Consider the following 22,408-nt stretch of genomic DNA (forward strand, 5'->3'; position numbering starts at 1 on the left):
TTAGCAGACGGCGTAGCTCACATACCATATTGACATTTCCTCAAAATGTGTCATAGCAAGTTCACATTACGTGTTGTTGACCTGCTTTCTTCTCTGGAAGTTTAAAAGGAAGGTGGTGGAGTTACAGGCGAGAAGGCTGCGGAGCCACTGACCACAGTTCAGGACTGTGTTTCAAACATCTGTCAGCGTGAAACCACTGGATATATTTGTGCTCCAGATCTGTAATTTCTCCCATTAATCTCACACATTCAAAGTGATTCAAATCAAATGGAAGTTTCTCAGTTTCTTCGTGGGATGGGTGTCGTGGTACCTGGTGACCCGACACAGACGCGAAGGCAAGTTAGCCACTAAAAAATGGCTGAAACAGGCGACAAGAGGAAGAAATACGCTTCAAAATGAGATAATCATAATAATTTAAGCTATAACGTGATCTTTCCTTCACCCTAACTAAGTGATTTTTGTGCCTAACCCGAACCAAAGCATGAAAATAGCCTTGTTACAACATAAAATAGAAAATTTAACCTAAAGAAACGTAAAGTTTTAACATGTCCACGGTTTGCAGAAACGTACATTGCCAACAGTTATCCTGCTGGTTGGTTTGCCCCACATCGTGACAGCTGAGCTTGAAAACATCATAAACAAATGTGCCAGCTGAGTAACAGCAGCAACAGCCAATGCGTCCCTGTTTTCCTGGTTTTTCCGGCTTGTGAGAAGGTACAAGTATTTCTGGAGGGAGTCAGACTTCGTGATGGATCTCAGGAGGTGTGTTGTGACAACCTCGGGGCTCAAATCAGCGATCTCACCGCCTCCGCTCAGACAAAACAAAACCCACAGAGGGAGGAAGTACAATAATGTGTCACCAGCAACAACCGAGGAGGGTTTTGATTTGTAAAATAAAGATAAAATGCGAGTTACTGAGCACAAGGATTAAACAAAACAAAACAATTACAGGATGTTCTTGCTTCAGCATGTGATAGAGCTGTGCAGCCGGTGGCACATGGGTGTGACAAGACAGCAGGTGGAAGGACCAGAAAGGCCTCAGAGTTTGTTGGTCGTGTCGGGGCATGAAGCTGCTGAGTGTTTATTTGTGAGTCACAGCACGCATAACACATAAATACAGAGAAAGTCAACTCACTGACCTGCAGGAGTCCCTTTGTTCAGCTTTAAAATAAGACTGTGTGTAAGAGATTAATATCCTTCTTTTTGGGGGATTTGGCAGTTTACATGAAACAGCAGCACAGAACAATGGAGACTAGATAAATCTACTTTGCAAACTAGTTAACAGGTAGTTGTATTTTCACATATAAACAGCAATAATTGCATTTATTTGTCTAACCACTGACTCTGCAGCAGCTAAATGTTCAGCTAGTTCCTAACTTCGTCCTGCTGTTTGGCGCTGAGCAGGTAAACAGTCTATCAGATGTTTTTGCCAAAAACAGCTGACTGCTGCGGGCAAAACCACACAACAAGAACAATGACAGTGAGCCGACAGTTGACAGCCGCTTACAAAAAACCCGAAACAATAAGTTGAAGGAAGTTGAAACGCTCTGCAGAGCGAGGATGAACTGCAGAGTCGGGGTTGTCCGTGTGATCCATTGCTTCTAAAAATATCGATTATAGCCGCTTTATCCTTTTAATTGGACTAATAAAGATTTAAAGTGTCTGATGAAAGAGTGTCGTGCCAGGACGGCAGCAATAAAGGTGGAGATTAACTATTAACAAACTGTCACACCCAGCAGTAACACTGAGAGCACACAGAGTTCAGAGACTTGAACATCCTGAGTACAAACGCTGAATAACCTCAACTTGGTAAAAGTTATATAGAACAGTGGATCACAACTTTTTCGAGTCGCGACCCCTCAGAAAAATTAGGTTGTCGCTCAAGACCCACCTTTACTCTCACAAACACACTTCAGAAAATACATGTTAGGGGAAATTATATGACTGGTGCAGGCAATGTGACATAAAAACTAGAGTTTTTAATAACACTGCTTATACTTTCATACTTGATAAATAAGACTTCAGGAAATCTAAAAAAAATAACTGGAGTTTTGCATTTCTGCTTAGGTCTCGGGGAGTACGGCTTTATATGTGAACGACAGCAGTAAAGAGACTTTTGTGGCTCCAGAAGAAGAAGCTGCATGCAATCAGATACATATCTTCACGCAGTGGCTAAGTTGCATTGTGGGTAGTAAAGTAGGTGCCAGGTTTTGAAAAGGAAGACGAATGCGTGGAATTAAAAGCGGATATCTCCGCTCATGTTTTATGATTTTAATCAGTTGTTTTCAAACTGTCCGTAGTGAGTCCAACAGTGTGATAGCAGCTTTACGAAACTGGGCACCCCCCATTTTTTTTTAAACATATGCAGTCGTATCTCTGAGACCTGTAAACACACTTTAATGTGTAAAACTGGCGGAGTTACCCTTTAAGAGTAATTTGTTAACCTCCCTCAGGCAGTGAACTATACATAGTCAAGCTAACAATGGGCAGCAGCAGTATGGATGAGCTGGCTGTGATGGGCCGCTGACAAGTACAGCAGAGCCGGCAGGTAACAGCTGCATACTGTGACACGTTTATGACGCACACACACACACACACACACACACACACACACACACACACACACACACACACACACACACACACACACACACACACACACACACACACACACACACACACACACACACACACACACACACACACACACACACACACACACACACACACACACACACATCCTCCTCTGCTCTTTTGCTCTTTGGTGACATGCCCTTGTGATGAGACTCCGCAGCTATTTGAGGCATTGTTCTGATAAGCCCTGTGTGTGTGTGTCTGAGGCCACGCTGGCATTCAGCAGCGTGGGAAAAAGAACAAATGGCTGATGAGGGCAGCGAGCAGTCGAACACACACAATGCTGCAGGAGGAACCGTCGTGGCGAACAATGAAAACAGATCAGACGCTCAAGAAGCACGGGACGGTTACTGTATGATGGCCGAGTTAAAGATGGCATCAAACATTGTTGCTGCATTAAGGTGCTGCGTATCATTTTAACCCTCGTAAACCCACATTTCTGTTGTTCCATATCTTTATGTTTTGCCTTATAAAGTTGTCAAACATCCCCCAAATCAGCACAATCAGAGTTGCTTGCATATGTCAGCCAATAAAACTTCTGTAAACTATAATAGGTGAATTTTTTAAACTAATTTATTAATATTGTAGCTGCTTGAGAGCTCCTTTATTGTAGTTTAATCTTTAAGATGTATCATAATTGATCATATATTTTGTTTAAAAGAGTAACTTGCAATAGTAAAAGTGAACTGAAACAATATAACTTACAAAACTAAATAGAGAAATATCTTATAAATTGTAATATAATATTAGATTGGAGGCATTGGATTGCACATGTTTTATTATACTGGGACTGGGATCTCTATGTGACTGGACTCTTCTCTGGACTTCACCCTGTGTTATGATTACAAACACTAAAGCTTAAACTAATAAAAATTAAACTAGAACAACAATAAAAACAGGAGTGAAAATGAGCAAACCTGATCTGGAAAGCTGAACTGAACTGAAAACAAAAACACACAAAACGTATTTTTCTAAAATGTTGTGAACTAGAAGCTCAAAGTCGAACACGAAGTCGAGTACTTATCTAAAAGTAACCAGTTACATTCCTTCGCTGGCCTCATTACCCTGGTATGTGTTTCCTGTTCACGCAGAGGAATCTCTCTCTTAATTGTCACCGCATATTAAACACCGAACTGAAATCATTGTGTCCGACTGTCAAAAAACACGACACACAGGTGTGTGAACTATGTGACTTGTGATAACCACGCTTCCTTCACACGCTAATGAGCCGTGCGGAGTCACTCGGGTGACAGTCAGAAGATGTGATCCAGCGAGCCGCTCTCAGAGTCTGAGTCCAGTCTGGTGAAGAATGGCAGGTATGCAGGTCTGCGATCCTTCTGCCGGTGCCAGGAATGCAGCGTTCACTGTGCCGTCTGCATAGCTTCACCGCGGCTTAGATGATAAACCTAAAGTCTTTCCATAGAACCTAAACTAATCTGCGTTGGGGAGTAGGGCCACGGACCGGACTTTTTGGGCTTTCAGGCCCGTGCCGTCCAACTCCACAACTCAAAGAATTGCTGGTTTGTCTGCTGTGGACTAAGACGATGTCTCATTGTCAGATAATCCACATAAAGCCAGAAGTGACAGTGAAAAGTTGATGAATAACTCGGGGAATTCTCCCATATGCTTCTACAGAGTTTGATTATGATGAATCACCTCTTCCTCCCCAGATGAGGTGAAAACCTGTCATGGTTTTTGTAACCTTGAAACAAAGCGGAGCATGGCCCTGCATTTATGTAACCTAATACCTGTCCATGTAATCCAGGTATGACTGGCAGCTTTATCAGCTCTCATGAAGGAGCGTGATTCAGGTTAAACACGCCACACCTAGCTCGCTATTCATTCACTGATTCATTCATGAATCCGGACTGAGGTGTGCTTCCCCTGGCGCTGCGCTGTGATTGGGTGTGAAGCTTGCTTTCCCACACATACCAAGGCTAGAAAAATAACTGGTGATAATGCAGTAAAGCCAATTAGATTAGCTCGGTAACAGTGGCCATTGTTTATAGATATTCATGTTAAGCACAGATAGATAAGCATAAAGGAACAAAGTGTGCCCGGTCACTCGACTGTGGCAGATAGCGATATAAATCTGCCGTTGGGTTTAGTGGTCTGCTCAGGTTTGACACCACGCTGCTCAGAGTTCCTCTCCACACTGCTTTTTTCTCCCACCATCCAAAGACATGCCAGTCGGATAGACCGGACGTGCTCCAGCCTTAAAAACAGGTTCGAAAAATGAATGCACGGACGGGATTTTGGCCAAAAGCTGTCACAATCCCTCCGCATTTCCACAGTTTTGGCTTGAGACGGTGGGAAAAGCTGTTGTGAAACCCACGCTGGAGTGTTAGTCACAGCCTTGTTTGGTCTCTCTCCTGGAGATTGTGAACTGCTCTCTCCAAGGACGCTGAACACAGTTTCACATGAGCCCTCAGCAGTGATTAGCAGGTCTTGTTTATACGAGGCAGGTGCTGTCAGGAGAGGTTACGGTGACAGCTGAACTGTTGCATTTGCATGTTTGTCCTAACCAGAGAGGAGGACTAGAAGCTCTTTTGGTTCAACCTTCTTGCTAATAACTGAGTGAACAGGCTCGTTTGTCTTTTTACTCCTCATCAATCAAAATCAAAGTTCAGTGGAGATCTGAGTGACCTCCCTTAAACAAGACTGAGAACTTACAGCCATGCTAGCCGTTCTGTGAGGCTGGGTTGTTTGAGCTAAATGCTAATGTAAGCATGCTAGCGTGCTCACAGTGACAAAATGTACATGTTAAGCAACTGACAGCACGACCGGGCTTGTTAACCAACTTGTGCTGCCTTCCGGACAACTCAGACCTCAACCTCCTACAATAAACCGCCACGTAAGGAAGGGGGCAGGATGTAGTTGTGGACGACAGTGTTTAGAATATTTGAAAGCGTTTCCAAGTACAAAAATGAATAAAAATGTATAATGCCGTCTGTTATCCTCATCATTTTCCTCCTTTGTTTCGTTTATACCATTTATGCTGTGAGGTTTGCGCTGCCGATTGCACAACTGTGTGCACACTTGCCAAAGAGATGTCATTTTGGTCACGGTCTGCCAAGATCCTAACTTTTGGCATTCTGCACCTGGAACGCCTCGAGGCCGGAAGTTTGGAAAATCCAACTTCCATCTTTGTCGCAGAGTCAGTTTAGTGTGTTAGGATGCAAACATTTGCTGATTAGCACTAAACATAAAGTAAAGCTGAGTCTAATGGCTATGTTGCCGACCCTCATTGGGAGTCTTCCTCTGGGTACCATGAACATCTGTGGGACACCTGATAGCAGTGTATCCAGCAGTTGTTGGGATATTCTCTCCTAGCTCCCACTGCCTCTCATATTGACGAATCTGGATCGTCATACTGCGTGACCCCCCTGTCCTCTTCCAGGTCACCACAGTTGAGTGGAGGTCATGTGCTTGGCGATGCCTTGGCCTGCTCAGTCGTCCTCCTGGATCCACACACTTCACATACATTTTATATCATTTCCTGGTATCAGATATTCTGTCAGTGAAATTCGTAAACTGTTATTTTGTTGTTCTGTTGTGTACATGCGACATCTACTGCATGTCTGTCCACCCTGGGAGAGGGAGCCGTCCTCTGTGGCTCCTCCATCGTTTTGTTCCCCAGAGGACGTCGCTCACTGTGCAGATTGTAAAGCCCACTGAGGCGATGTGATTGTGATTTTGGGCTTTATGAATAAATAAAATTCATTTGATATTTCAGCCAAAGCGGTGGACTGACCGGCCGTCAAAAAAAAGGAGCTGATAAACTGATGTAAAGATCAAAACGTGTGTTTTACCATCAGTAACATTATCAGATCTAAGAGGTAATGGGCTCTTTATCACACTGCCAGTTCAACTCATTCAGTTGTGCAGACCGACCCGGCGTCAGCAGCATAAAGCGCCTCTCTATTCCCTCCTTTTCTCTGGAACTCAGTCTGGCTCGCATCACTTCCGACTGGGCGAAGACGATACAAAAGACCCCACAGAGACAAACTCGTTCGCGGACAACAGCGTGCGCTCACGTACTCGGAGAGGCTCTGCCAAAAGCACCTTGGGGCCAAGAGTGGGCCAGCGGGTGCAGCTGCAGCTGGGAGGAAGAAGACTGCACCTCTCACACTCCTGCTGGACGAGGATGAGACGATGGCAGGAGGCGTCATTTAGGGATAATCCCAGCAGCGTGAATACTTTCCTTTGTTCTGCTGCTCTGGTCGTATCCACAGCTCACAGATCAGTCCACCAAACTGATTTCTGTTGATACGTGTTAAACGTCCTCTCCAAGCACATACGCACTCGACAAAAACATCAAACCGCTGAGGAGCTGCGTGCTGAGGATGTCAAAGAGAGCACATAAGATAAAGCCTCACTGTGGTGGCTCTTTTCCTGTCTGTCAGCGGGAACACATGAGTTGACTTGACATTTGTCTCGTGAAGGGCCAGCTCTGTTTCACCTTCCAACGCTGCAGCTGGGCGCTACGCTTGGGTTCACTTGTCGTCTAAATGTCCAAAGACAAAAATACTTGTCATAATACAGACAGAAGCTGGTGTAACGGAGCTTCGGGAGGCAGAAAGACACATCGCTTCACTGATCTCCTTTTCTAAATACATCGATTCACGTATTATAATTTGCAGTGGTGGAAGAATCGCTCGTAATTTCACTTAAAAGTGCAAAATGTAAGATTTTTTGTTGAAAAGATCACAAAATGAATGGAAATTATCAACAGAATGTAAAGAAATAATTGCCTACATTACCCACAATGCAACTTAGCTACTGAATGACATCACTGGAGGCAATTTATCAGGTTACATGCAGCTTCGTCAGGAGCCAAAAAAGTCTTTATCCTGCTTTTTTCCCCCACATATGCAGTACTCCCGAAGACCTGTAAACACACTGTAATGTGTAAAATTGGTGGAGTTACCTTTTTAGTAAAAGTAACAATACAACAGTGTGGAGGAAAAACTCAGCTACAAGGAAAACTATGAAGTATCAGCATCAAAATATACTTTAAGTGCCAAAAATAAAGGTAGTTGTTGGGCCGAATGACCCATTTCAGAATAAAGTGTGTTACATTTTTCAGTAACCACCGTATTTTGTGTATGTTACTGTCAGCAGGCGAGTGCATCGGCCCGACAGCACCGAGCGGTTCCATTTCTCCGGCCATGTTGTGGAAAGCACAGAAATTATTAAAGACACAATTGGACTCCCTGTTACAGTGAAGCAACTCTCAAACCCCCCACACAGCAGCCGGGGCATGAATAGCGTCTTGTTCACATTTCTGTAGAGCAGAATCTTAAAAATTACAAAAGGAGGCTGGTGAGAGATTACAGTTTATAGTTCACTGTCGAGGACTGAAGGACCAGAACATAAAAAACATAATTATGGATTTAGTGTTGACAGTGATCTCGTCCTTATCGTGAACCTGATCTAATCCAGCCCTCTGTGTTCTCACCTCTGCTCCCATGAAGACAGAAAACACACAGCTGTTAAGTGTCGCTGGATGAAGTGACAGGATAAGAAAGCACCCGTCTTTCAGCACTCTGCAGAAAAAAACCCTGGGTTGCTAGGACACAAGTGTCGCCATCCTCCTCCTGAAACTTCAGAGCACTCAGCCATTATCTCCCACAATGCATCACAAGGGTCTCTCAGTGGAGGGTACACGCTTTCTCTATCTAGCAACACAGAATTCCAGACATTCTGGTCACCTCGCCTGATGTTGGGCAGACCGTCAGCAGATTCCTCCGGCCTGGAAACCACCATGCTGTCACAAAGTCCCCATGGTGCTGATGGGTGAAGACCAAGGTCAGTTCCAGCGTTTTCAGGCCATCAAGACTGCATGTTTGGCACCAAGCTACTGCTAATTATTTGCCAAATCGTCATCTGATGCCTTATTGTAAGGTCAGTGTGTGTGTGTGTGTGTGGCTACTCACTGTCCAGTCACATTGTGCTGCCGACAACAGCATCTGCATTCAGCCAGGCGAAGTGATCCCAGCACATAGTGAGCGTACAGCAGGAGAGATGCTGGGAGCCGGCCAGTAAGACCAGTCTGTTACTGACAGACCAGTGAGAGCCTCGCTCACGTTTTACTGAAGACATCTTGACATTTCACAGCAGGACAGCACAGGTGTCAAATAATAAAATGATCATCTGAGTAAAAGTATGAATTTAGGATTAAATAATACTAAAAGTCCGATAATATTTGATATTAAATTCACTCAAGTAACAAAAGTAATGCGTCTCTGATGCAGCACACAACCTGCAAAATAACTAGTAACTACAGTAATCAAATAACTAATGGAGTGGAAAGTTCCCTCCAGTAGAGAGGAACTATAAAGTAGCAGAAAATACTCAGGTACCTCAACATTTCCTGAAGTACAGTACTCGAGTAAATGTACTTAGTTACATTCCAGCTAACAGCAGCCTGGGACACTTGAATGTAACAAAAACATTAACAGGGATGCAAATTTTAAACAGTTTCTTCAGCAGCTTAACAATCGATTATCAATTAAACATTTAATTCCATCACGAAACCGTCGTACTCACCGACGTGATCTGTGTTCTGAGCAAAATCAGAATTGGCTACATGAGTTAAAGGGACAGATAAACACCAATTAACTTGATTGATAATATAATGACCTCATTTTAAGTGTGGAGCTCCTATTTGTTGCCATTCATCATCCGGCCAACAAAATCGAGCCCGCAGAGGCAACTAACTGGCTAAAATGCATCAATATCAGTTTGTCTTTTGAATTTTCTTAAATGATAAATTAAATATATATTATATTTAAATGCATTTTCTCACACCAGCATTTTGTATTTCATTTTGATGTCATGTATTTCTGCCCATCTCTGTCGGTTACATTTTAAAACGGTTATATTCTCGACGGTGATGAATGATTAATCATCAAGATCCCTTATTGTTAATGTTATTAGTGACCTCTGCTATTTTCCTACTGTTACAAGTCAAAATGTCTGTTGTCATCCACGTGTGTAAAGAACATAAACATCTTACTTTTTACTCTCATAACCCTTCACCACTTCACTAGGGATTCAAATCACGGATAAAATCTGAACACCAGCGTCTCCAAACCTCCACCAGGTCACAAGATTCATCTCAGGAGTTTAAAATATCAAAATATATTGTTCAGAAATACATCTACACAAACTTAATGTTCATTTTAAATCTTCACTCTTGCTGGTAAATCCAAAAAGACACACAAAAAACACATTTCCATGTCGCACAACTTTAATAGAATATTTTAACTAACTCTGTACAAATTGAAAAGAAATATTGCGCAAGTAACAAATTGTGAATAAGAACCAGTTAAGGCCATTGCTAGCACACGGTCCAATGTGGTAGATTTGAAGATGTCAACCGTGGCTCGGAGAGATCCGTCTAATAAGATCTACAATCGTTCTTTTTAAAAAGAGAGAAGGGGTGGGTATTATCTTTCGCTGTGACTGCTGTCGTAGACCAGTCACCAGGCAAACGTGTCCAACCGACCGGGCCAAAATCCAAGTGCAGTATATAAAATACATTGGCAACCTCTTATATTTGTTTTTCCACAGACATTCTACTGAATCATTAGACAATAACAGAAATATTTATATATTCTTAAACAACTTTAAACGCAGAATTAGATTACACTGTGTTAATGACAATTGGCAAACAATTTAATAAAAAGAGAACGTGTGTTTCGTCTTTCGTTTTTTTTTTTGGCTCGTTGGCAACAGAATTTACATTTGATCCAAACACCCGCCCGCTGTTCTCCCATCAATGACTTTAAATGACTTTAGTTAAGAGCTAAATACATACCACGAGTGATATCTTATAAAACAACCACGACAGGTTGCAGGTTTGCCACTTTGTCTGCTTCAATGCGTCACCTTTTAGGGGAAATATTAGCCAGAATGGGTTGTGATGTTCGGGCTGGGGGAAATCCAACCGACGTGGACGAAAATGTCTACTTTCATAATGTCTTGATTTTTTGATCTGTTCTTATTATCCTTTAGTGAGTATTGAGAGCGTTTCAGGGGTGGTGGGGCGAACAGGGGAAGAGAAATATCTGACCGTTTTTGACGTATGACCTCTTGCTTGTCACATGATTTCAATTAGTGTTAGGTGTCCACTCAAGTGCTCCGTTTAAATGCTTGTTAAGCCCAATACAGCTGGGCAGAGGTGAGCAGCACTGATGCAGGACACAATGTTTGAGACTCATTTTGACGATAAAACGACATGACTTGGCAGTATTTGTGTTTGCTGACCTGCTAAGCCCAAATAAGAGAAAAAAAAAAATTAGCTTGTTACTGTCGCTGGGCCTTAAAGAGTTCCTAAAATGCACCCCCCCTCCTCCTCCATACAGCTGCATGACACCAGAATAAATAGTCCAATGACATGACAATGAACATTTAAAAAAGTAAATTAAATTCAAAATGATACATTGTTTTGTCTCTTAAAAAAAAAACACCATAAACAAAAAGAAAAAAACACTGCAGCGACCCCAGTGAAAGATTAAGTCAAACTTGTTCAGCAGTTTCCTGGTAAACTTATACTTCTCTTGTTGGCATTAAAAAACCCTGAGTAACTGATCAATTTCCATGAAAACTAACATTGGGAGCCATTTCTTTCCTATCTTTTTTTTTTTTTTATATCCTTATGATGATGTTCTGAGGTTCTTGGCAGTAGTAGTGACCTACTCCACCTTTAATCAAAACAAGACTGTCCCCTATGTGATGCCATGGTGTGTTTAGTTAGTCGAGTCACTTCCCGCTTGGAGTTCGAATGAAGCCAAATAAAGAATAAAAAATATATAAATGGGTGAGATGGGCGCAAGACAAACGAAAAAGAAGTCATGCACATAGTAAAAACGCAGTTTGGTTTGCGTTCTATTGCGTTCAGATGAGAGTTCGTAAAAGGGCAGAGCCTGCAAGAGTAGGAGGACTTGCTGATTGGCTAAGAACTGATTTGACGGAGAGCAGGTCTCCGCCTCCCCTGATCACCACGGTTACTGCTGTTTGCATTCGGCAGGCTGGGGCTGTTCTTTCTGTGGGGAGCAGACGGAGAGAGATCGGATTAGCAAACGAGACGACAGCTAATAAAAGCTACTAACTAGCAAGTAGAAGAAGAAGCTACCAAGAGAGCAGACGCTAGAAGAAGAAAGTAACTTTTTTTTTTTTGTTACAGCAAATGGGAACAGTGTTAGAAACCTGGGATGGGACTACAGGAGGAAAATCAGATAGATGGAAAGAGAAAGGAAGAAGCCGAGTCTACCCAAGATGTGAGTTGAGGAGCCTAAAACATCTCGCACTACTTGGAGAATCGAGGATGTAGTGAAAGAGAGAGGCAGCCACAATGATAAAACCAAAGTGTACAATGAATATGGGACGCCATCCTTATTTCTCCCTTACCTAGAAATGCATGGGGTGAGAATGATTGATTATGCCTGTAATGGAGGGGGGATCCAGGGAAGGGAGAGACAACAACACGCACAAGTTTAATCGTCACATTCGGGGAATGACATCGTGAGCCAAGTGAAACATTGCTGAGGTTGGTGAGAATGAGCGCACTGAATTCCTGAAGCAAAATTAATAACTGCACAGGTACCATGAGGGGGAAACTCACCACAACAAGCTGCTAGAGGGAGTCATTCACAGACAAAGCAGCATTGTGATGCTTACTATCAGACTGGGAATAGCTCATAATGCATCGCCTCAGCCAAACCACATAATAAATGGCTCCATCACCGGCTGTTATGTCATAATTTGTAGCCAATGGCTAGAAAATGAGAACACCTCTAAGAAATGTCTGAGCTGGTGGAGATGTTTCATGAATACATGAAGAAATGCTCAGATTCTTAACATCGAAACTGGCAGTACAGCTAGAATACATTTGTAGTTTCATTATAATTTTCAGTAAACTGTTTGAACCAAATAACTGTTCGTCTTTTACGTCTGTAGCAGCCAAATGACATCTAATGTCTGTCCATAAAATACCACCATCAACACAGAGAGTGAGTGAATAAGTGAGAGATACAGAACCTCCTGGATCACTTTCATCCCCTGTGGGAGCATTTATGATGTTGCAGTTAATTACAAGCAGCACTGGACAAGAAGAAGCGTATCAGATGAAAACAGTGTGTTAACGTGTTTCAAACATCGTCAGAAAACATTTGCAATGACATCTTCTCAGCGTGTCCATTACCAGGCTGGAGCGAAATAAACTCGAGGTGCAACACAGCACTCAAAGCTTAACCAAGACAATAAGAGCGTTTATCTCACTGAAGTGCTTTAGCATCAATACGATGTTCACTGAGCTACATGATGGTGCTCACTGCACCAATAAAAGCACTCACATTGGAAAAAGTTAAAAAACAAAAACATTCATACTGACCTTGGGGTCAAAATCTCCCTCATCATCGTCATCATCACCCTCCTCATCTTGCTCCTGACACACAAAGACAAGATGATTATGAGATATTCAGAGAAATATTATCAAAGCCTGACTGATATGACAATATAAAAGTATTGTAAAGTATTTACTGGGCTTTAATTATTATTATTGTCACACAGTTTAGCAGTGTTGTGTACGGTGGTGCAGTTGTGGACCCAAGTCCTGTGTGACGTCAGATCAAATTCAGGACTTGACTCACCTCTTCATCTCCCTCTTCCAGCTCCTCCTCTTCAAACTGCATAAAAACAAACATATAAAATCGAGAGTAAAAAACACACCCAAATGTGGTATAACAGTCATGACAAGTTTAGCTTAAATGTCCTACTCCTTTTTTTTTCCAGTGAGCAAACATCTCATCTTGTGGCTTTTTCCCTGCGCCCAACTATAACAGCGTTAGTGTGTGTTAGAGGAGAAACACTCACACTCTCGTCATCTTCCAGGGCCTCTCCAGTGAAATACAGCACTGCTCTGGGAACTATTCTCTCACGGAAGAAATGACCTATCTCAAAGTCTGTGGCTAGAGTGAACTCAGAGTCTTCGTCCTATAAAACAGGAACACAAAGAAACCATTTTCACACGGCTACAAGTCTCACAGATTGATGTTAGAGGCAGACGCAATAAAACGGGTGGTGATTTTTATTAAGAATAAGCTACATTGTACTCACCATTTCTCCGTCTGGTGAAGCTGTAAGGGAAAGAACATACACAACTTCAGCAATGAACACCACAACACTGCTTCACAATGACCACAGTAGGCAATTAAAAGGGATGATGTAAAGTGGAAAACGGGATTTTAAACAAAATATTCATTTTAAAATTACCAGCTGAACCGACTGTCACAGGCGGACACCACCCCGTAATTTAACCAACATCTGAAAGTCCATTTATGGCAACAAGGATGCTCATTATTAGTGACATCACAGCGGTAGAGCTCGTCAGCCAGATAGTGACAGGTCCTTAGCAAACAGCTGCGCTCCGCTGACTAAAGGTGACATCATCCCATCCTTCCTCCTCTTCCAACAATGTTGCAGTGGAGGAAACTGCTGTTGCACGGCATACAAGGTTCAAATCTTCATCTGAACGACCTGCTTAGTGGGCATTACCTTTACACAGCAGTCTTTACTGTATTACAACATCGAATTTTAAAATAAAACACTAGTTTTGTATGATTTTTTTAACTATTTCTTCCCATCAAAGGACACAATGAATTATGAGCAACAACTGACTACACATTTAAGGAAAGTAAATGTAAACTAGCATGAGTCAGACATGAAGAGGAGACACTTAAACATAAACAAAATCATGATCAGTTTGTTCTGAGCTGATCATCTAAGAGTTAAAATGTATCAGTGCTTCATGGGAGACAAAGAAAGGAATGACACCATTTCTTAAATACCTCTCGATATATATCTGGTGTTTTCTCACGGACATCTCGTGTTCGTTATTTTCTGACATACTGCACACACAAATACCAATACATCCGCAGTAAGCTCATTTTGGTCTTAATCTTCTTAAAAGTGCAGGATTCAAATGAGTTTGTGCAACGATCGGATCAATGTTATTGACCAAAAACATTCTTATAATACTTGCACACATATCCTGGAAGCAGAGAAGCGACCGATTACAAGAAATGCTCTTCCTCTGACAGCAGATGCAGATAAGATACGTTGTGTTTATCTGGTTTTGTTGCCGTTGTTGCGAGAAACATGTCAAGATCTAATTTCTTAAGAAATGTTGTGGTGTCACATCAAAAACAGCATTAGCTGCGTCATCTACTTAATGAAAACTTCAATCTTCAGTTCACACATCCACTGACTGCTCACCAGTCAAGGCAAAATAACTTTTTGTGTCTGTGTGTATGTGTTCACATGATTAGTGAAAGGATGGCTTATGGCTTAATCACTGATAGACATCCCATCCCCAGAACTGCACACCTGAACACACCTGACAAAGAGCTATTTATATTCACCAGTCATGAACTGAGGCTGTGACTGAACCAGTGAGACAGACATTTGCTCAGCCAATGAGTGATCAGGTCAACTTCTCAAAGTCAGAATGAGTCCAGGCATGTCTGAAGGGTGAGTTGACTGCACAGGAAACACAGCGGTCATTAAAACAACTTACTGACTGATCCTTTGAGAGAGAATGGCTCATTTTAAGATATCTGACTCAAAGACAACCATCGATGAAAGACTGCAGACTTCTAGACAGACCTCACCCTCAGCTTTGATGGGTGTAATTGTGTCTGTGAGGTTACCTAATGCCCCAAATGTTTCATCAGACAGCATCATCCTAAAAGGCACCAAGCTTAAGAAAGATTTAAGACACAGACACACTCTTACTGTTATTGTTGAAGAGCACTGCATCTGTGATGAGTCACATTTTAATCCATTTATTCTTTTGAAGCTCTTTGAGGTGTTTACTCTTAAAATATGTGCTATATACTGTATAAACTTAACACTTACAGATTGTTGTTTTGGGTGAATAAACTGTTGTTTTGTCAGCGGTCTCACAACTTTGCCTAAAGCTTTAGATCAGTCATCCTTGTGCCAAACATTAACTGACCCCACAACAAACTCCTAAACTCTCCAAGCAGGAAAATAATGGTTAAACCAGAGTTGATGTAAAAGTTCAACGGCCCAGTGAGCACAGCTCAACATCAGACTAGTACACACAGCAGTGACAGTGCAACCCAACACAGTTTAAGAGTCTGGCGCCACCTGCTGCTGAACTCATCTTAATGCAGTGATCATGGTGAGACCACATGGCTTGCGTGTTGCCTCCCTGCCTGCAGATTAACCTTCGAGCAGGTGTATTTGTGAGTGGCTCTGCCTCTCACAGCTGTCAGCGATTCAGTGTTTGCTCAAGAGGTTTGTGTAGCTATGAGTCTGAATATTTACTACGATGTGAGATGCAAACATAAGTTGTTAAAGGAGGTAGGAGTAAGTGCTTTGAATGTAACATTTAGACCTCCAGAGAATCCAGCACATGTTGTGTGTGTTCTCACCTTTGACGGGGTTAAAGAAGTTGAAGAAAGAGTCGTTGGGGACCTGTTTGGTAACAGTGCGGACAGTGCCACGGCCTTTATGCTTCTGCTTCTTCTTAATGGTTTTCACCGTCACATCCTTCCCCTTGTGCCAGTCTATCTGACAGCTAGAGAGAGGAGGAGTGCAAAAGAAAAAAGTGAGAGGCGGCAAAAAGCAAGGACGCAAAAAAAAGGTAAAAGTTGGAAGAAGTGCCAAGAGGAGGCTGGTATGTGGGATGTAAAGTCAAGAGATTAATATAGAAAGAGTGAGCAGAAATGTTTTTACAAACCACACAGTCTCTATTTTTTTTTACATAAACCTCGACATGTGTCAAAGCCACAGTGTAAAAAACACATGCTTCGGTTCTTACCCTTCACAATCAATGATCTCTGGTCCCTCGAATGAGAACGGGTCTGAGGCATCAGGCTCTGACTTCATCTTGTAGACTTTAGTGAGAACTGCATTGTTGAAGTAACCATTGGGCTCAAAGTGGAACTCTAATGTGAAACTCTGTGGGGACAAAGACCAAAAGAGATGGATCATTTCACTCAGCATTTTAGTGCCATTAGGTTTTTAAACTTACTTCATTATTACAATATGAGGATTACTGACCATCGGCTGCCCAGGCTCAGAAAACTTCACTTGAATATCTTTCAGGTGCTTTAGGATGGGCTCATCATGTTCCTGGTGGTACACAAACAGTTAGATTAGAGACACATGACACGGCTCAAAATGTGTATGACAGCATTGAGCATTTAACCGTACCTGTAGCATGTCACTGAGCATGTCCACACTCTTGAATATGGTGAGCCAGAACTCAGGGATGCCTTTTGGGTCTTCCTCTGGTGTGGCTTCCTCTTTCTTTGCATCCTCAATAGCAGCTTTTTCCTTTACCTCCTCCTGCAGGCAGCGCAACAGAGAACTCATCAAAAATCTGTTTTAAACAAAACAGCTTCAACAATCTAGTTTGAAGCTTTCAAGTCTTGGTGACATCAAGATCCTTTACAAGACGCATATCTTGTGCGTAAAAGCAAACACAAGACAACGAGACCCATCAGTCACACAGTCATCACAGTTTGTTAGTCTTGGTGATTCTCATTTAAATCACATTTCCCTCTTTCCCTTGCATTCATATCTTCATCCACCATAGAGAGAAAAGCTTGTTGCTAAATATAAAAAGGTTTAAATCTTAATGAAGTAATTTGGCAGGTCTTTTCCTTCACCGTAAAACAAAAAAACAAAACTCAAGAAGTACAAGAAGAGGTGATCATTAGACAAACAAATCAAATGAGTACTTACAGCTAGCTCCTCCTCTTCCTCTCTGTCGCTGTGCCACTCGCACTCTTCATCTGTGGGTTCCACTGTTCCTGTGACAATGTCTCGTCTCTGTGATGAACACGCACAGTTAATCATTTTAGAGACGGATCTGGAAATATTAGCGTGAAATATCTGTACATGAACGAGCATTTATTCAATCAGGATGAATTATTTTCAGCCAGCAAACTGAAATCAATACCATTTGAGAGGGACACACACACACACACACACACACACACACACACACACACACACACACACACACACACACACACACACACACAGTAGAAACAGGTGCAGCAGGATTACAGCTGTCAGTCTTCCGTGCGACTAAGAATGGTTGAGTTCTTGTCACTCGCGCTGGAAATAGCCTTGACTGACAAAAGAGCAGTTGACTACTCGTTGTTGCAGTTTTCAATTTAGCACCAAGGAGGCATCCTCACTGGCCTCAGATCGGACCAGAGAGGACACACTTCACCATCCATTAGTGCAGGAAGCAACACAAGTGCTCCTCTTAACAAATAAGACACCTTGTCTTTGCTCCGTTAGCATAAACATAAAACAAGAACATTACTAAATGTACCTTCTCAAACAGCGGCTGGTAGAGGGCAGCATACTTCCTCTCTAGCTCGTGGACCTCCTCGTAGAATTTGGCCTCTATGTTGGCACACTGCACCTGTAGCCTTTTCAAAGCGTGCACTCGCCTCTTCACTACTTTGGGAAGCATGCTGTGAGATAGGAGACACATGAGAATTGATGTGAAGTTCGAATGAAAGTAAATATAATATTGTGATTGATGTTTTAGAAGTAAAACATAATCTGTAATTGTTAATAAACAAGTCCTCAACCTAGGATGTAGAAAGTAAAAACGCTTATAATAACAATAATCATCATTATGATCAAACTGGTTGTATTTTACATGTGTGTAATGTACAGTTTTAGGCATACCAGATGGTAATGCTATTTATACTACCACCTTGATTCCACTGGGCACGTCGCTGTTACATCATGTGTGCAACGTTGTTTAGTCTGTCCTCCACCCAGCTTCATATCCCAATGGGTGTGTTTCTGAGTGTCATGCCTGCTTGATATTGTTGACTTATTTATTTTTCCTTGATTCGTGTGCTTCTACCATGGGTGAGTAGGCTTCATAGTAACATGGTTTCATTGTATGTCTGTTTTAAGTGTGTTTATTGTTAATATTTCTAACTTCCTATCAGCTCCACCAGCTATAACATGATGCAGAAGAGCCCAGTGGAGTTGTAATAATCAGATCAAGAGGTACACTTGCCACCCTGAATAATACAGCACCATGTTTGAGTCATGTAGAAGTTACTGTCATTTTCATCTTTTGGCAAGAAAGAGACGACTATTATATCAATACACAACTGGCAATTGTAATCGTATTTGTACCTTCTATCTCACAACACAAACGCAGCACAATCTCCACTGACCTTTCCAAAAAGTGGAAGCTGACAGGTCTGTCCATCTGCCCACCTGGATTCTGCATCCCTTGATCCCCTTTACCTGCAGCACCAACACATAATATTTATGCAGGTATGCATCTTACATCATCATTACACAAATTACTTACAAGGGTTGTGCCTAGGGCTGCACGATATGGTCAAACATTATTATTATTCTTATTCATGATTAACTTTTACATCACAATTTTGATGATGAGGCATTTCTTCTGGTCTTTTGCCAAACAAATGTTTTATTACATCTGGAGAACAAGCTTTGCAGGGCAGAGCGTCTCTGCAGCGCTATAAAATGTCATTAAAAACACTGTTTTGTGACACATTTTATCTTTATATCACGATTGCAGTTCATGCGATTTCGATGATTTTGCGATTAATTGTGCAGCCCTAGTTGTGCCACACTTTTCATTCAAACTGTTTAAATTGTGGCTCACCACACGCTTAACAATAACAATATGACACAATCCAATACTATAACAGCGTTATTAAATAAAAACCACGAAACCTGACAAGTTCTGTTTTGTTTATACTTGTTAAGAGTTGTTGATCAAACTATTTCTGAGGTTATAATGTCATTTTTTAAGTTAGTACTCTTCTTTTTTCTACATCTATACGTGTTAAACCCTGACAGAAAACAGTTTAAGAATATGTTTGACTTTACCTTTATTGGCGTCCATTACTGAGTGGCAGCTCCTTCCTCTGATGGGACACAGAACAATTATTTTACTTGAAAAACACTCACAGTGATTGAGTCACTACTGACAGAACAAGTAACAGGCTGAATGGTTGTTGACACCGTCTATTGTTAAAAGGATTCATTTAATAATCCTTCTTCTTTCAGGACGTTTTTCATTATGACATTGCCACATAATCATCTGTGTTCAGTTCTTACATCCCAAACCGATTGGTTTTCCCAAAAGGTACAAACTAAAACAAGCGTCAGAGAGAGAAACTAGAGCAGCAGACAGACCAGCTGAGCTAACTTTGACTGATAAACAGCAGCACTGGTGTTGAGCAAGCGCAGGCCGATGACGCATTGACATGCTAACGGCAGCTGGGTTAGCGAGGCTATGGCAACCAAAGTTAGCTCCTCTCCGTTTTCAATAAGTAAGAGGACTATGGCTGCCGCTGACAGTCACAGTGGGACACCGATGGAGCAATATCAAACGACACTACACGCTTACATCGGTTAACAAACAACCACATACTAATAAACCACCTAGTATGGGCGGTGCCAAAGATCTGACAGCAGCTAAACCGGGCTAGCTAGTTAGCGAGAAACTCCGAGGCAACGTGCTAGGAACAATGCTCCAGCTAACAGCAAGCGCGAAGGTTAACACCTCACATTAACCTTTCCTCCTCGATCCGTACAAGCCAAGTCTAACAAAGTATACTACCGACTCGCTGAAGCAACAACGACACGCCTTTCAAATATGTAGATAAAACTAGCCGTTAAATGTGCCAGCTATGCTACTAGCCCACTGCTAGCCGCGTTGACAAGCTAACACAAGCTAGGTACCGTTAGCTCGCGCGCTAATAAAAGCCGCAGGAGTGACAGCAAAGTGTGTTGAAAACAGTTCACCGGCGATCCGTCGGGTCACTCGTAACGTTAGCGGCTAACGAGCCAACATGGCAGCAAACGCTCCCGTGTTTTTTGTTAACGGAAACGTCTGTGGCCGCCAGCTGTTGTAGCTTTCTTACCTCTTAGCTGAGCGGAATTCAAGCTGGTCGCGTCGCTCACGCGTCTTCGCTTCAACCTCCCCCCACGCGCGACCGACCGCACACACGCGCTCCAGCATCGTGGGCTCTGATTGGACGAGCCGGGTGGAGGAGGGCATTGGTGGTGCATTCAAGTGCCGCGTTGCTAAAACGTGAAGTGCAGGGGACACAAATAGTCTCACTCAATCACCCCTGCCCCCCTTAAAACACAGAAAAACAGACGAACCAAGCATGTAGCGCTCAGTGTTCACCGTCAGACACGCGGCAACATCTACTTCCTGTGTCAAAATCTGTGTGGGAATCCTGTAAAACATCAGACAGAGAAAATACAAAACATAAAGCCTATTTCAATCATCAAATGTGAGATTCAAGTACAGCAAGTTTTTCCAAAAGTCAGTGTGTTTTTGTCTCCATCTTGGTCTGAGTGTCCCCTTGGCCAGATGTTTTGATTAGAAAGGCCTTCATGAACTACAAGAATATAAATTATGTGTTTTCTGTAAGTGGATCATTGATTTATACAATGCATTAAATAAAAAGCACAGACTGGGAGAGTTCGGTGTGTGTTGGTAGGGTAGGGCGGGGAAAGAAAAGGGTGAGGTGATCCTGCAGATCTGCTCACGCACACTCCCGACCTGAGACAAGCTTGTTCAGGTGCACTGCGTCACAGACAAGCTCTGCCACACTCTGACTTCCTGGGAGAAGAAGAAAAAGAGTACAGCCGACTGAAAGGATAACAATGATAGGGTTGATCCTGGGACGAGGGTAACATCTGAAATGCTTGATTAACACGCATTATAGTATCTGCCGTAACGTCCTGACACAGAGGTCAACGTGGTCTCCCCCCAAGTAGCTCTCGAGGTGACTTATGAGCACATTTGGCAAGAGCTAGTACCATAGTTAGGAGGCTGCTACTACAGCTTGCACGTACGCACCCGCCAAAACTGGCAGTAAACCAACACTGCGTGCTTAAAGAGGTGCCCAGGCCTCTTTTTAATTTTACACCTATCCTTTAGAAACCCTCTGAATTCTGAACAGTGAACGCCACATGCCAGACAGCAGCTCATTTGAAATGCATGCATCATAATATGCAGTGATTTATTCCAAAGATGTGTTTGACGACTCCAGATGAATTCAGAAATCCTACGTACATCGTGTGATCCTTAAGTGATAATGATTCTGTCTTGCATCCTAAACTTTTGAGATTTTGGAGGAGTCTTTGACGCATGTTCTGAGCTCTTATCCAGATTATTAACATTTATTCATCTCTGCAATTTTGTACAAATCCTCAGGAATCAGACAGATTTATTTTAGACCACAAGAGGGCTTCATATACCCGTGTCTCACGGGAGACAGGGACTGTATAAGTGTCCGTACTTTAAAAAGATGCTCTTATATTGTAGAAAGTAGACATTCATCAAGCCTTGAAGGTTGTTTTTTTAAATAAAGTCTGCCACATTTTGCTTATGGAGACATTATAATAACACAGGGACAAATATGAGATATCAACATTAGAAAGCTGGCTGTTCGTCTCTCTCACATTGCTGTAAGAGATGGTCAGACAGGCTAATTATGATTGAATGAGTAAATCCAACACTGATAAGTCAGGTTAAAGAACAACATCCTCCCCTTTCTCCTGTATAAATAATCAAAGCAAGACACATAACCTCACAGCAGCTAGTTGGGAGTGTTGGGTGTGTTTACTTTTTATTTTTGCCTGAAAAAAATAGCCTTTCTGAGCTTGAAACAACACATCATCATTGAACAGAAAGCCA

General features: G+C 42.3%; 1 protein-coding gene across 4 annotated transcripts; it reads right to left on the minus strand.

The window, feature by feature from the left end:
• Positions 1–9,867: 9,867 nt before the first annotated feature.
• nap1l4a (nucleosome assembly protein 1-like 4a) lies at positions 9,868–20,765 on the minus strand. Of its 4 annotated transcripts, XM_084365320.1 has the most exons (15): positions 20,619–20,765; positions 19,579–19,616; positions 18,891–18,963; positions 18,020–18,164; positions 17,419–17,505; positions 16,885–17,019; positions 16,732–16,803; positions 16,490–16,629; positions 16,101–16,246; positions 13,759–13,778; positions 13,516–13,635; positions 13,293–13,328; positions 13,034–13,087; positions 12,052–12,086; positions 9,868–11,687 (listed from the first exon to the last, which is right to left on the minus strand). In XM_084365320.1, exons 1-14 carry the CDS (start codon positions 20,753–20,755, stop codon positions 12,081–12,083), a joined length of 1,209 nt encoding a protein of 402 aa, XP_084221446.1. In that variant the 5' UTR covers positions 20,756–20,765; the 3' UTR covers positions 9,868–11,687; positions 12,052–12,080. The 4 variants fall into 4 exon arrangements, with proteins under 4 accessions (XP_084221446.1, XP_084221445.1, XP_084221448.1 ...); XM_084365319.1 differs by lacking the exon at positions 12,052–12,086; XM_084365322.1 differs by lacking the exons at positions 12,052–12,086; positions 20,619–20,765 and adding an exon at positions 20,500–20,536.
• Positions 20,766–22,408: the final 1,643 nt, after the last annotated feature.

The sequence above is a fragment of the Pagrus pagrus genome (assembly GCF_965226575.1).
Source record: "Pagrus pagrus genome assembly, chromosome: 10".
NCBI lineage: Eukaryota > Metazoa > Chordata > Actinopteri > Spariformes > Sparidae > Pagrus > Pagrus pagrus.